This window comes from Mauremys mutica, chromosome 12 (genome assembly GCF_020497125.1).
Source record: "Mauremys mutica isolate MM-2020 ecotype Southern chromosome 12, ASM2049712v1, whole genome shotgun sequence".
In the NCBI taxonomy this organism is placed as follows: Eukaryota; Metazoa; Chordata; order Testudines; family Geoemydidae; genus Mauremys; species Mauremys mutica.
The window spans coordinates 81,912,787-81,925,042 of NC_059083.1; the positions used below are offsets into that span (position 1 = coordinate 81,912,787).

The following is a 12,256-nucleotide window of genomic DNA, read 5'->3' on the forward strand; positions in this document are numbered from 1 at the left end:
GGCCTGCCACACCGGGCCCACAACAGATTTTCTTAACCTTCCTCTGAAGCACCGGGTGCCAGCTGCTGCCAGAGACAGGGCACAGGACTGGATGGGACCTTGGTGTGTTCTGGCCATTCCTGTGTTCCTGGCTCTCTCCCCTCATTCTTGGCTACCGAGTGAGAGCCCAGTGCGATGTGCCCTTGAGGCTGGGCTGGAGCAGGCTGACACAGCAGGGCGCTGAATGGAAGTGCCACCCCAGCACTGCTCACTCCTAGACTCCAATCAGTGTGGCCACCTCTGAGGGCCAAGCAAGTGAGCGGATCCTGAGCCCATCACACCGCACGGCAGAGCCTGTGGGCTGAGCGCCCTGCAGTCCTCCTGGGACAGAACCCCGTAATCCTGGGCAGCCGGCGATCCTACGCAGGGCTGGGGCCTGGGTGATTATCGTGTGCCGAGGCCCGCAGCGCCCGATGTCCGAGCAGCGCGTGACGCCCATCACCGTGGCATCAGGTGCCAGGTTCACACTCAGGAGGGGATTCCCCCCGCAGTGTTGATGGGGCTGGGGGCGATGGGGGCACCCGAGGGGGCCATGCCCTGGGGAGGGCCGGGGTCCTGGGTGCTGCACCGCACAGTGGGACTGTCACGGGGCGGGGGGGATAGGCGGTGACCCCCCGCAAACAGCCCTACGGGTGGGGCCTGCAGGGGGCGGAGCCTGAACCGCTCGGACTACATCCCCCAGCGGCCTCCGGGGTGCCTGCGCAGGGGGTGCTGGGAGCTGTAGTGCGGCGCGCGGAGCATGCCGGGAGCTGGAGTACCCGGGCCCGCGCCTGCGCGCTGCGACGCGGTTGTCTCCACCCTCCCCCTCCCGGCAGGAGCGTCGCGAGAGGCCCCGAGCAGCCGGCGGCCGGCGCCGCGGGGAGGAGCCCGGGTGAGCGGGGCCTGCGGGGCTGTGACCGCGGGGGGGTGTCTTCGCCCCGCCCCCGTGCGATGGGGAGTGGGCCCCCCTCCCCCTGCCGCAGAGCTGGGGATGGAACCCAGGCGTCCTGGCCCTGTGCCCTCCCCGGTCTCGCGCTTGCTCTGGTTTCTTTCGTGGGGTGTTTGGTGCTGGGAGACTCGGGCCCCCATTGCAGCTGGTCCCTGCGGGCTGCCTGGCCCGGACCGTGCGCGGGAGGGGGAGGGGAGAGCGCCCCCGGGGTTTCCGTGGCCTGTGCCGGGTCATTGCCCCCAGGGATGCTCGTTCTCCCCCGCTGGCCTGGCCACCAAATGCCCAGACTCGCTGGCTGCTGGAGTCGGGGTCTGTCCCCGGAGTCCTGCCCCGGGCCTGAGCCGCCCTTCCGTGTCCTCTGCACCTGCTTGCAGCGTGTGTAGGGGGAGTGGGGGGCAGAGCTGGGGGGCAGGGGCTGAGGGTTGGGACTGAGGGGCACTGGCAGAGCTAGGGGAGCCCATGGCTGGGGGGGCAGGGGCTGTGGGTTCGGACTGAGGGGCACTGGCTGAGCTGTGTGGGGAGAGTGGGGGCAGGGGCTGTGGGTCAGGACTGAGAGGCACTGGTAGAGCTGGGGGGAGCAGGGGAGCCCATTGCTGGGGGAGCAGGGGCTGTGGGTTGGGACTGAGAGGCACTGGCAGAGCTGGGGGGGGAGAGTGGGGGCAGGGCTGGGGGAGCAGGGGCCGTGGGTCGGGACTGAGGGGCACTGGCTGAGCTGTGTGGGGGGAGTGGGGGCGGGGCTGTGGGTTGGGACTGAGAGGCACTGGCAGAGCTGGGGGGAGCAGGGGAGCCCATGGCTGGAGTAACAGGGGCTGTGGGTCAGGACTGAGGGGCACTGGCAGAGCTGGGGGGAGCAGGGGAGCCCATCGCTGGGGGAGCAGGGGCTGTGGGTTGGGACTGAGAGGCACTGGCAGAGCTGGGGGAGCAGGGGCTGTGGGTCGGGACTGAGGGGCACTGGCTGAGCTGTGTGGGGGGAGTGGGGGCAGGGCTGTGGGTTGGGACTGAGAGGCACTGGCAGAGCTGGGGGGAGCAGGGGAGCCCATGGCTGCAGTAACAGGGGCTGTGGGTCAGGACTGAGGGGCACTGGCAGGGCTGTGCGGGGGGTGGGGGCAGGGCCGTGGGTCGGGACCGAGGGGCACTGGCCGAGTTGTGCACGTGTGTGGAGAAGCTGGGGGCAGGCTGGAGGTGCTCGGGTAGAGTTGTGGGGGAGGTGGTACTGTACCTCCCTGCGGCTTGTGGTCTTGCTGGCTTTGGTTCTGTCCCTGGCTTTCATGGGTGTTATAATCTCGCCCTCTTCCTCCCACTGGCTGCTCCCTAATCCCTGGCCAGCCCCACACGATCTACAGGGGGAGTCTCATGGGGGGCCCGCAGTGTCCGTGCTTATGCCCCTGCTCTGTGCCCTGAGGCCTGCAGCTCCAGTGCAGCGCTGTGCTCCAGAGCGAGCAGACAATGCCTCCCCCAGTCCTCCGTCCCGCCGGCTCAACGAGGCCTCTCTTCACGCCCTCCGGGCTGCTCTGGGGACTTGGCCAGCATCCCTTCCCCAGGCAGCCGGGCTGTCTGGGGAGCTTCCCAGGAGAGCAGCTAGCGGCTGTTCACCCAGGGGAGCTGGTGAATTGGGGGATGGCACTGGATGCACCCCCTCCCCGGAGAGCTTCTTGATTGCCAGGTTCTCGTGCCAGCCTGCTGGAGGTTTGCCCCTTACAAGGCATCACTGGCCTGGGGTCTGGAGGGGCATGTGCTGGATGCAGGCGCTCAGCTGTCGCTCCCAGCCATGGGGTGCCCTGGTTGCAGTTGCTGTTACTAGCGTGGGGGTCAGTGAGCTGCTCGGTTACGAGGGTGTCTCCCCGTTTCCGGGCAAGCTGAACTCAGGCCCTGGGTGACTAGAGCCTGGTTCTGCGAGCGGGCCCGGCTGAAGGAGCGGCCTCCTCGGCAGGACAGCCCCTCCCTGGGGCACGGCTGGGTAGGGAAGGCAGATGGCTGCGCCCCACCCCCCCTTGGTCCCTGTGACAGCTGCAGCCCCCCACCCCCCAACTAAAGGCTGTTTCTGCCTCTGAAGTCCTAGAGCAGCTAAGAAAGGGCTGGGAGGCGAAGGCACCAGTGCACCAGAGCAGGTTTGGCACGTCTGGCTTGTCAAGCTGGGGCTCTCCTGGCCTGGCTCCGCCCTTGTCATTAACTAGTGAGTCCCTGCTCCGGCCCCCCCAGGCAGACAAAGTGACTTCCCCAAGGCCTCAGTGGGCCGGCCGCCTCCCGGGCCGGGGTGAGCAGGCTTGGCGAGGCCGGGGAGAGGAGGGAAAGGGCTGCTGTGTCTTTAAGAAGACGTGGTTGGCTAGGGCTAGATCCTTTGAGCTGGCTGCTGTTTCCTGGATCCTGCTCAGGGTGGGGCTGAGCACCCGCCGCTGCCTGTTCCGGCACCTGTTGCACAGCTCAGCAGTGGGGCTGCGGCAGAGCACAGGGGCTGGGCCTGCTCCCTGACCCTGCCCAGCCGGCTGCTGGCCCCAGGAGGGCAAGTGGCTCCTGAGACAAAGGCCGTTCCTGCTGGCTGTGGGGCAGGATCCCCTGGGCTGTCCGAGCGGCCTGGGAATCTTCGTCCTCGTCTGGGGGGTGGGGGGGGCGATCTGACGACTCGGAGCAGGTGACTTGGAGTCAGGGCTCCTGGGGCCCATCCCCAGCGCTGGAAGGGGGGGGAGGGGTGACCAGGGCTCCTGGGGCCTGTCCCCGGCTCTGGAAGTTGGGGAGAAGGGTGACCAGGGCTCCCGGGGCCTGTCCCCAGCGCTGGAAGTGGGGGGGAGGGGTGACCAGGGCTCCCGGGGCCCGTCCCCGGCTCTGGAAGGGGGGGGAGGGGTGACCAGGGCTCCCGGGGCCCGTCCCCGGCTCTGGAAGTTGGGGAGAGGGGTGACCAGGGCTCCCGGGGCCTGTCCCCGGCTCTGGAAGTGGGGGGAGGGGTGACCAGGGCTCCCGGGGACCGTCCCCGGCTCTGGAAGTGGGGGGAGGGGTGACCAGGGCTCCTGGGGCCCGTCCCCGGCTCTGGAAGTTGGGGAGAGGGGTGACCAGGGCTCCCGGGGTCCGTCCCCGGCTCTGGAAGTGGGGGGAGGGGTGACCAGGGCTCCCGGGGCCCGTCCCCGGCTCTGGAAGTTGGGGAGGGGTGACCAGGGCTCTGGGGCCTGTCCCCGGCTCTGGAAGGGGGGGGAGGGGTGACCAGGGCTCCCGGGGCCCGTCCCCGGCTCTGGAAGTGGGGGGAGGGGTGACCAGGGCTCTGGGGCCCGTCCCCGGCTCTGGAAGTGGGGGGAGGGGTGACCAGGGCTCCCGGGGCCCATCCCCGGCTCTGGAAGTGGGGGGAGGGGTGACCAGGGCTCCCGGGGCCCATCCCCGGCTCTGGAAGTGGGGGGAGGGGTGACCAGGGCTCCCGGGGCCCATCCCCGGCTCTGGAAGTGGGGGGAGGGGTGACCAGGGCTCTGGGGCCTGTCCCCGGCTCTGGAAGGGGGGTGGGAGGGGTGACCAGGGCTCCCGGGGCCCGTCCCCGGCTCTGGAAGTGGGGGGAGGGGTGACCAGGGCTCTGGGGCCTGTCCCCGGCTCTGGAAGGGGGGTGGCAGGGGTGACCAGGGCTCCCGGGGCCCGTCCCCGGCTCTGGAAGTGGGGGGAGGGGTGACCAGGGCTCTGGGGCCTGTCCCCGGCTCTGGAAGGGGGGGGGGGTGACCAGGGCTCCCGGGGCCTGTCCCCGGCTCTGGAAGGGGGGTGGCAGGGGTGACCAGGGCTCCTGGGGACCGTCCCTGGCTGTTACGAATTTGCTTTATGCCCTTAACCAGAGAACTTGGCCTTTCTCCGCACTGTTAGGCCGGGGCTTGTGCTCCCCTCCTGCCGGGCTGGGAGCCCTCGGAGGTCTGTTCAGGGGAAGGGCTGAGCATACAGCTGGGTGCTTCCCACACCCCTTGCGGGGGCTCTCCTGTGCTGCTGCCACTGTTTCCCCGCTTCCTGCCCCACATCCCTGTAGCTCCCGGGGCAGTGGGGCCCCCTTCCCCAGCTGTGCTGTGCCTGGGGGAGGAGCTGGGATTTCTGGGCATGCCGTGTGCAGCTCTGTGGTCGCTGGCATTCACCCTTCAGACCCTCTCGTCCAAGGCAGCATCGCGGCTCGGGGCGCCAGGACGCAGCTGCCTGCCTCACTGCCAACGCGGGAGTCAGAGCTGAGCCAGCAGCTGTGGGGCCCCTCGCTCTTTGGGAGCCGATAGAGGGGCCCTTTCGGGACCCTAGACAGAGCCAGGGGGCTGGGCCCAGCCCCCACCACAGCCCTGCTGGGCTTGTGCAGGATTGGGCCGGGGGAGAGCAGCTGGTGCTTGGGCTCTGCCATGTGGTGAGCTGCAGAGGCTGCAAGGGGAGTGGGGCCTGGGGGGTCTAGTCTTTCTTCTGCTTCCCTTGTCTGGTGCAGATGCCATGGGCAGGGGGCATCAGGCCCTCTCCTGCCACCCCTCCCTTCCCAGGGAACCCCGCACCTGCAGTGTTGCCAGGGCAGAACTGGTGACACTGCGGCTGCTTCCTTCTGTGCCGCTGGACCCTGGGATCCGGCTGCAGGGCCGTGTGTGATGGGCATGGGGATAGCATGGTGCCAGGTATGGGTTGTGGGGCTTCTAGTGCCTGGCAGGGATGCTGCCAGGGCTGGTCACCCCCAGCTCTCGCTCGTGATGGGTGGGCACCGGTAGCTGGCTGGGTGTGCGCCAGGGGGTGGTTCAATCAGGTGGGGATGTTACGGAGTGGCTGTGACTGGGAGTCAGGACTCCTGGGTTCTGGCTCTGCTGCAGGCTGGCTGTGTGCGCTTCACTGGGCGTCTCCCCGTCGTGGTGCAGTGGGGATCTCGCCTCTCCGGGGGTCGCGCTTTCCTGCGGAGCTCCTGGGCTTGGTGTTTACAATCCGCAGGGCAGTGCCCATGGCCAGGGAGGCCGTGCCTGTTACAGTTGGGGCGATCCCTTGGTGGGGGCACTCAGGGCTTGGTAGGGCCCTGGCCGTCCCGCTCAGAGGTGCAGGGTTGATTCTCCTTTGTTCCGGATGCTCCCGTGCTTTCCATCCCTCCCAGCCTGAGCAGGGGAGCTGCTGGGGGGGGGATGCTGGTTCCCAGCCAGTCTTGGCCCCGCCTCCCCCTCAGGGAGCTACAGGAATTCCCCAGATGGGGCACCTCATCTTCTGGGCCCTCTCGGGGGCTTCCCACTTACCTGTCAGTTGAACTCAGATCTGCCCGCAGAGAAGGGCGCACCAGCGGCTCCCATTGTCCTGAGGCTGGGATGAGCGCGTCAGCAGACAGGCCCACCCCATGGGTGCTGCCGGTGGCAGGGCGGAGCCCGGGGTCTTGCTAGCTACCCTGGGACAGGAGCACAGTCCCACCCAAGGGTGCGCTGCGAGAGCCCAGCTCTGGCCCTGTCTCACCCTGTCGCTTCTCTTGCTCGGTGCCAGGTTCTGCCGTCCCCCAGGCTGATGCCCGTCCCGCCCCGCCAGCGCCTGGAATGGAGTGAGTCTATGAACCCCCTCCGGATCAGCGTCGGTGGCCTTCCCGTCCTAGCTTCCATGACTAAGGCTGCTGACCCCCGCTTCCGACTGCGCTGGAAGGCCATCCTGGTGTCTTCGCTCAGCGTCGCCTTGGTGCTGCTCCTGCTCTGCTTTCACCGCTCGGCCACGGGGAGGCCGGCCCCGGCCAACGCCCACAACTGGCGGCTCAGCCTGCTGCCCGGGGACAGGTACAATGACACCTACCCGCTGTCCCCGCCCCAGAGGAACTCGGAAGGGGTGCGCTACAGGATTGGGGTCATTGCCGACCTGGACACCGGCTCCAAGGGCCCGCAGGAGCACACCTGGTTCAGTTACCTGAAGAAGGGCTACCTGACCCTGTCGGCCAGCGGGGACAGAGTGACGGTGGAGTGGGACCGGGCCGACAGTCTGCTGGAGTCGCATCTGGCCGAAAAGGGGAGAGGCATGGAGCTCTCGGAGCTGGTCGTGTTCAACGGGAAGCTGTATGCAGTGGACGACCGGACGGGAGTGGTCTACCTGATCGAGGGCACCACGGTGGTGCCCTGGGTGATCCTATCGGATGGGGATGGCACCGTGGGCAAAGGTAAGCTCTGCCTCTCCCCTCGGCTTCCCTGCCGCAGCCCTGATCCAGGGCAAACTGCAGCCCGAGCAAAGCTGCAGGGTGACCAGTAGCCCAGCCCCTCCCTTCATGCCCTGCTGGGCGTCTGGATCATGGCCATGGGAATCCCCCCCAAAGGAATGGCTGGGAGAGGCTTTCCTGACTGCTGGGGAACCTACCCTGCTGCCCCAGTCTGCCCCTGCTTGGGGCCCTGTCCCCTGTGGGTGCATCCCCCCCTTCGCCCTGACTGCAGGGCTGAGGCCCCCTGTGCAAGCTAACACTGGGTCTTTCTGCCTAGGCTTTAAAGCAGAGTGGCTGGCGGTGAAGGACGAACACCTGTACGTCGGCGGCCTGGGGAAGGAGTGGACCACGACCACCGGGGAGGTGATGAATGAGAACCCCGAGTGGGTGAAGGTGGTCGGCTCCAAGGGGGACGTGGGCCATGAGAACTGGGTTTCCAACTACAAGGCCCTGAGGGCAGCGGCTGGCATCAGCCCCCCAGGTAAGAGGGGGGCTCGCCCGCCAGCTGCCCGCAGCCCTGGGCAGTCCCATCTGCGCCTGCAGGGAGGGCCTGGAAGGAATTCCTGATTCTGTACCCTCTAGGCTGCGGGGGGGCAATGCGAGTGCTAAAGGAACTGGAGGTTTGAACCATGGGGAGCGGATGTGGGTGGGGCTGGGTGCCAGGGGATGGGCCCCTCCTGCCCATTGTGCTGTGACCAGTCTTGAGCCCGCAGTGGTGCAGAGCCGTGTCCAGCAGGGTGCCGTCCCTGGGCGCGCTGGCAGTCTGTACCGCATGGAGCTGTTGGAGGCAGGGCCGTGGTGTGTGCTGCCCTCTGTGTTAGGGGAGCTGGGAGGGGGAATCTGCTCCTTGGGGGCAGGCAACTTCAGCCTGGCTGGCCTCCCGCTCTGTCCAGATGTGCTGGCTGCCAGCTCTGCACCATCCATGCAGCATAGTGGGAATCCCAGTGAGTAGGGGGTCTGCTGGCACCCACTCCCCTGCCCCAGGAGAGGGGGGTGTGACATCCAGATAGCAGTGGCAGCTCCTATCTCCCAGATCTCTGCTCTGCCAGCCCATGAGTCGCTCTCACCCCGGCCCTGCCCTCCCCAGGTTACCTGATCCACGAGTCGGCCGCCTGGAGCGAGACGCTGCAGCGCTGGTTCTTCCTGCCGCGCCGGGCTAGCCAGGAGCGCTACGACGAGAAGGCCGACGAGCACCGGGGCACCAACCTGCTGCTGCGGGCCACGCAGGACTTCGGCGACATCGCCGTCAGCCACGTGGGGGCCGCGGTCCCGACCCACGGCTTCTCCTCCTTCAAATTCATCCCCGACACTGACGACCAGCTCATCGTGGCCCTGAAATCAGAGGAGGACGATGGCAAGATCGCCACCTACATCATGGCCTTCACGCTGGACGGGCGCTTCCTGCTGCCGGAGACCAGGATCGGGGCCATGAAATACGAAGGGATTGAGTTCATTTAACAGGGACTCTGTCCTGGTGGGGACGCCCCGGGGTCAGGCCCGCGGGGCTTTGCCTGAGCTTAGTCGCCGTGGGGGGCGGGCTGCTCCTGAGCTGGGCAGGGCAGCTGGCCTGGGTCCCCGTGGGAGGTGGCTCCGGGGCTGGGTCCCAGCCTTCTGCAGTTACCATGTTGGTGAGTTGCTGCAGCACATGGGGCTCGAATGTCTGGGCCCCGGCACCTGGTGGTGAAAGGCCATCACTGCTCCTCTGCAGGGCTGCAGGCCCTTGTCCTGCACCCCAGGGCCCTTCCCAGGCTGCCCCACAGACCACTGGGTGCTATCAGGGGAGGTCTCCAGGGGCCTTAGCGAAGCTGTGAGGCAGCCGCTTGGAAAGTGTTTCCTTCCTGCCCAGCCAGAGCAGTGGAAGTGCTCAGCATCTCTGAGGCTGGCCTGTGATTTCCCCTCCCACAGGCAGGGCCCTGCACTGCAGCCTGGTGCTCCCACTGCTGCGTTACCCTGGAGTTTCCCTCCAGCACAAAGAGCCTTTGCGGTGCACAGCAGAGTTGGAGCAGCTTGTGCCAACAGGGCCGTGCCCAGTAGGCTGGTGTGTAGCAGCCAGCCCCCAGGTGCTGCTCCTTTGCCTGTGTGGCTGCAGCACGGCCTGGAAAGAGCCTGGAGCAGCCGGGGCGGATGCGCCAGTAGGGAGCCATGCTACAGCCCAGGCCATTTAACAGATTAAATTAACCAAAGTGAAATGCCCCAAACTCCGTGCGAGGGTTTCACTCTGCTCTGTGCCACGGGGCCTCCTGCTGGGAACCGCCATGGGGATCCCTGCTGGGGAGTCCAGTTCCTTCCCTTACAGCCAGTGGCCAGGCATCCCCTCCGAATCCGCCTGCCCAGCCTGGCCCTTGTTCCCGGCATCTCCCTCCCCGCTGGCTGAGGCAGGCACCAAGCTCGGCGGGTTAGGGCTCCGACTTGCAGCTCTCCGGGGGATGGGAGCAGGCCAGCGCCTGGCCCTGCCCTTGGCCTGCTGCCACTCTCATCTCCCTGCTCCTTTGCCCTGGGAAGGGGCTGGGACAGTGGCCTGGTCCTCCTGACACAAGCTGCTTTCCCTCCCCTCTGGCCCAAGGGGCCGTCCCTAGGTACTCTGGCCTTGCGGGGCCTGTGCAAAGGCCCGTTCCTCTTCAGATTTCTCTGGGGTCCTGGCCTCTGTTGTGCCCCTGGGGAGGGCCCGGCCCCACTCTCTGCCTGGGCAGGGTAGGGAAATGGCTAAGTGACTTTGAATGGAGCCTTGTCCCTGCATCTGCCCCACAGGCCAGGAGTCCCTCTGCCCTGGCCCTTATGCCTGTGGCGGGGGGTCCCTCACCAAGGCCTGCCTGCGCTCTACACACCCACACACCCCCCCACCCCCAAGTCAGGCAGGAATCCACACCAGCTCTGGCCCAGGGCCCCTGCCTGGTCCGTGCCCTGCTGGCTGACGGATGCAGCAGTTGCACCTGGTTAGTGACCCGGATGTGCTGCTTGGCTGCTGCATCTGTCTGATAAACCAGACTGTTCTGGGGTGAGCGTGTCACCCTCCAGAGCTGGGTAGGGGGGGCAGTGAAACGGGACAGTCCCAACCACCGAGGCATGCAGCTTTCCAGCCAGTGGCGCAGTGCGGCCCGGCCCCTGGAACGCCTGGCAGAATGGGATTGGCCTCTTCCTGAGTCCTCCCCTGTCCTGGTGCGGCCCTGGCTGGGCGGCGGCTGGGCAGATGTTGCTTTATGAATGGGTGCTGGCAGTATTGCTGAAAGGGGCTCGCTGGCACGTCTCCAGCAGGGTTCCTTCACCCGGACAGCAGGTCCGTTCTGTAGGCAGCCTTCCCCTGGCTGGAGCCCTGATAGCCTGTCCTGGGGGCTAGGGCCTGGCGAGCCCCTTCACACATCTCGGGGTACAGTGCAGGGAAAGGGGAACCTTTCAGCCCAGCACACGCAGGGTTCCCACTGGCACCAGGCGAGCGTCCCACACCCCCGTGAGCTGTCCCAGAGACAGGCAGGATGGCACTCGGTCAGGAGACCTAGCAGCAGCTGTGGGGGCTCTGTCCCGGGGGCGGGAGAGCTGCTGCCCCTTCCCCTGTCTTGTCCCGTGCCCAGGGGTGCTCAGGCCCTGACGGGGGGTGGGGAAAGCGCCTGGCCTGTTCTAGCAGAGACCGGCTCCCCTTCCCTGTGACAGGCTAGGCTGACCTGGCTCAGGCCTTGGCTCTGTTCCCTGGGGAGGGCCGCAGAGGCTCTAGGTCAGGGTAGTCAGTTATTTTTTGTCAAGGTCCAGATGTGAGAGAGACTGTTCACACCACACTACCACTAACAAGGGAATAAACAGAGTTTTGCCGTCTGTTCAAAAGCGTCAGGCGGTCCAGCTGTGGCCTGTGCTCTGCCTGTTGACTGCTCCTGCTCTAGGTCCTGCAGCTTCTCTCCTCTCCGTGGGGCTGCGCTGCAGGGGCTGGTGGGCCGGCCCTCTGCTCTCCTGAGGCCCCATTCCCAGCAAGCTTGGAGCAGGACAGACGGTTGAGTCCCTGCCCTGGGGCACCAGTGGGGTGCCAGCTCTGAACCCAGAGCGGGTTCCCAGGGGTCTCTGGGGCCGACGTCCTGCCGTGCTGGAAAACCAGCTTGCGTCAGTAGGTGGCAGCATCCATCTGCTGGCGACACGGGGCCTGGCCAACCCAGCGATAAGTGCGCGTGCAGTGTGTGTGCTGGCTTGCACTTTCAGAGGTCCCTGGTAGGGTTGGGCTGAGTGGGGGCCCTGCCGGCTGAAAGGATCGCTTAGGGCTCTGTATAGGCCAGTGGCTGAGAGCAGCTAGAAGCAGCCACTCCAGAGGAAGGTGCAAGCTCTCCAGTGGCAGGGAGTTCCCCAGGTTATGCATTGGATCTGGAAGTGTGGCCTCTCATCTGCCTGGTACTCGGAGCAGGCCCCAGAGCAGCGTGCTGCCTGCTGCCCTCCCTGTTTGACCTGGGTGGGGCTGGGGTCACATGCACCCAGTGGCCATGGTAGTGCTCCACTGTGCACAGCTAGCATGCGCCCATCTGCCTGTGGAGCAAGCCTGGTTCAGGCCCCCGCAGGGGCTGTCCAAGGAAGTGGTGTCCCCTGGCACCCTGGCCTGTTGTGCAGGGGCTGGGATTGGAGATGGGACACGGCTGGGGGAGCTCGGCATGCTGGTAGTGGCAGAGTTGGGGGGCAGGAGGGTAGGCCCATAGCCGCGGCATCCCCCTCCGCCTGCCTTTCCAGCGGGAGTTCTCTCGCCTGCCTGCCAGGCAAGTTGTGAAATCAGAGGCTGCAGGTCTGCAAGGCTTCCAGCAGGCGGGATCCACGCTGGCTGCAGAGCCTGGCTCCAGCACACAGGCCGCGGGGCAGAGTCTCTCAGGGCCAGGGGGGGATCAAAGGGGACCAAAGGCCAGTCCCTGGGGCTCCCCGGCCCTACCAGCTGTGGGCAGCAGGAGCCACCCTGCTGGGGGACTAGGATTGTAGGCTGAAGTCAGGTCACAAGAGCAGCATGTGCTGTCCCTGCAGCAGCAGGGCTGGCTGGGAAGCCAGAGCCGCAGCCCCATGCCTGCGCCATGCTGCTCTCCAGTGCTGCGCTGGCTCGGGGCGTGCGGGCAGCAGCTGCCTTGCAGAGCGGGTGCCCAATGCTGGGGGGGGGAGGACGCTGGGAGGCTTGGCAGTAAATGACTTACTATGGGCAGCCCCCTGCTGTTCCC

The 12,256-nt window shown here is 66.9% G+C and overlaps 1 protein-coding gene across 1 annotated transcript; it reads left to right on the forward strand.

The window, feature by feature from the left end:
• The first annotated feature begins 759 nt into the window (after positions 1 to 759).
• CANT1 (calcium activated nucleotidase 1) lies at positions 760 to 10,907 on the forward strand. Its single transcript, XM_044983449.1, has 4 exons — positions 760 to 910; positions 6,401 to 7,055; positions 7,369 to 7,572; positions 8,179 to 10,907. Exons 1-4 carry the CDS (start codon positions 779 to 781, stop codon positions 8,547 to 8,549), a joined length of 1,362 nt encoding a protein of 453 aa, XP_044839384.1. The 5' UTR covers positions 760 to 778; the 3' UTR covers positions 8,550 to 10,907.
• The last annotated feature ends 1,349 nt before the right edge of the window (positions 10,908 to 12,256 follow it).

Bases quoted from the DNA above. Each gene is read 5' to 3' on its own strand.
- CANT1 (XM_044983449.1), top strand. From the start codon at position 779: ATGCCGGGAGCTGGAGTACCCGGGCCCGCGCCTGCGCGCTGCGACGCG. The intron at 911-6,400 runs GTGAGCGGGGCC...GCTCGGTGCCAG, and splicing joins CGCCGCGGGGAGGAGCCCGG to GTTCTGCCGTCCCCCAGGCT. The intron at 7,573-8,178 runs GTAAGAGGGGGG...TGCCCTCCCCAG, and splicing joins GGCTGGCATCAGCCCCCCAG to GTTACCTGATCCACGAGTCG.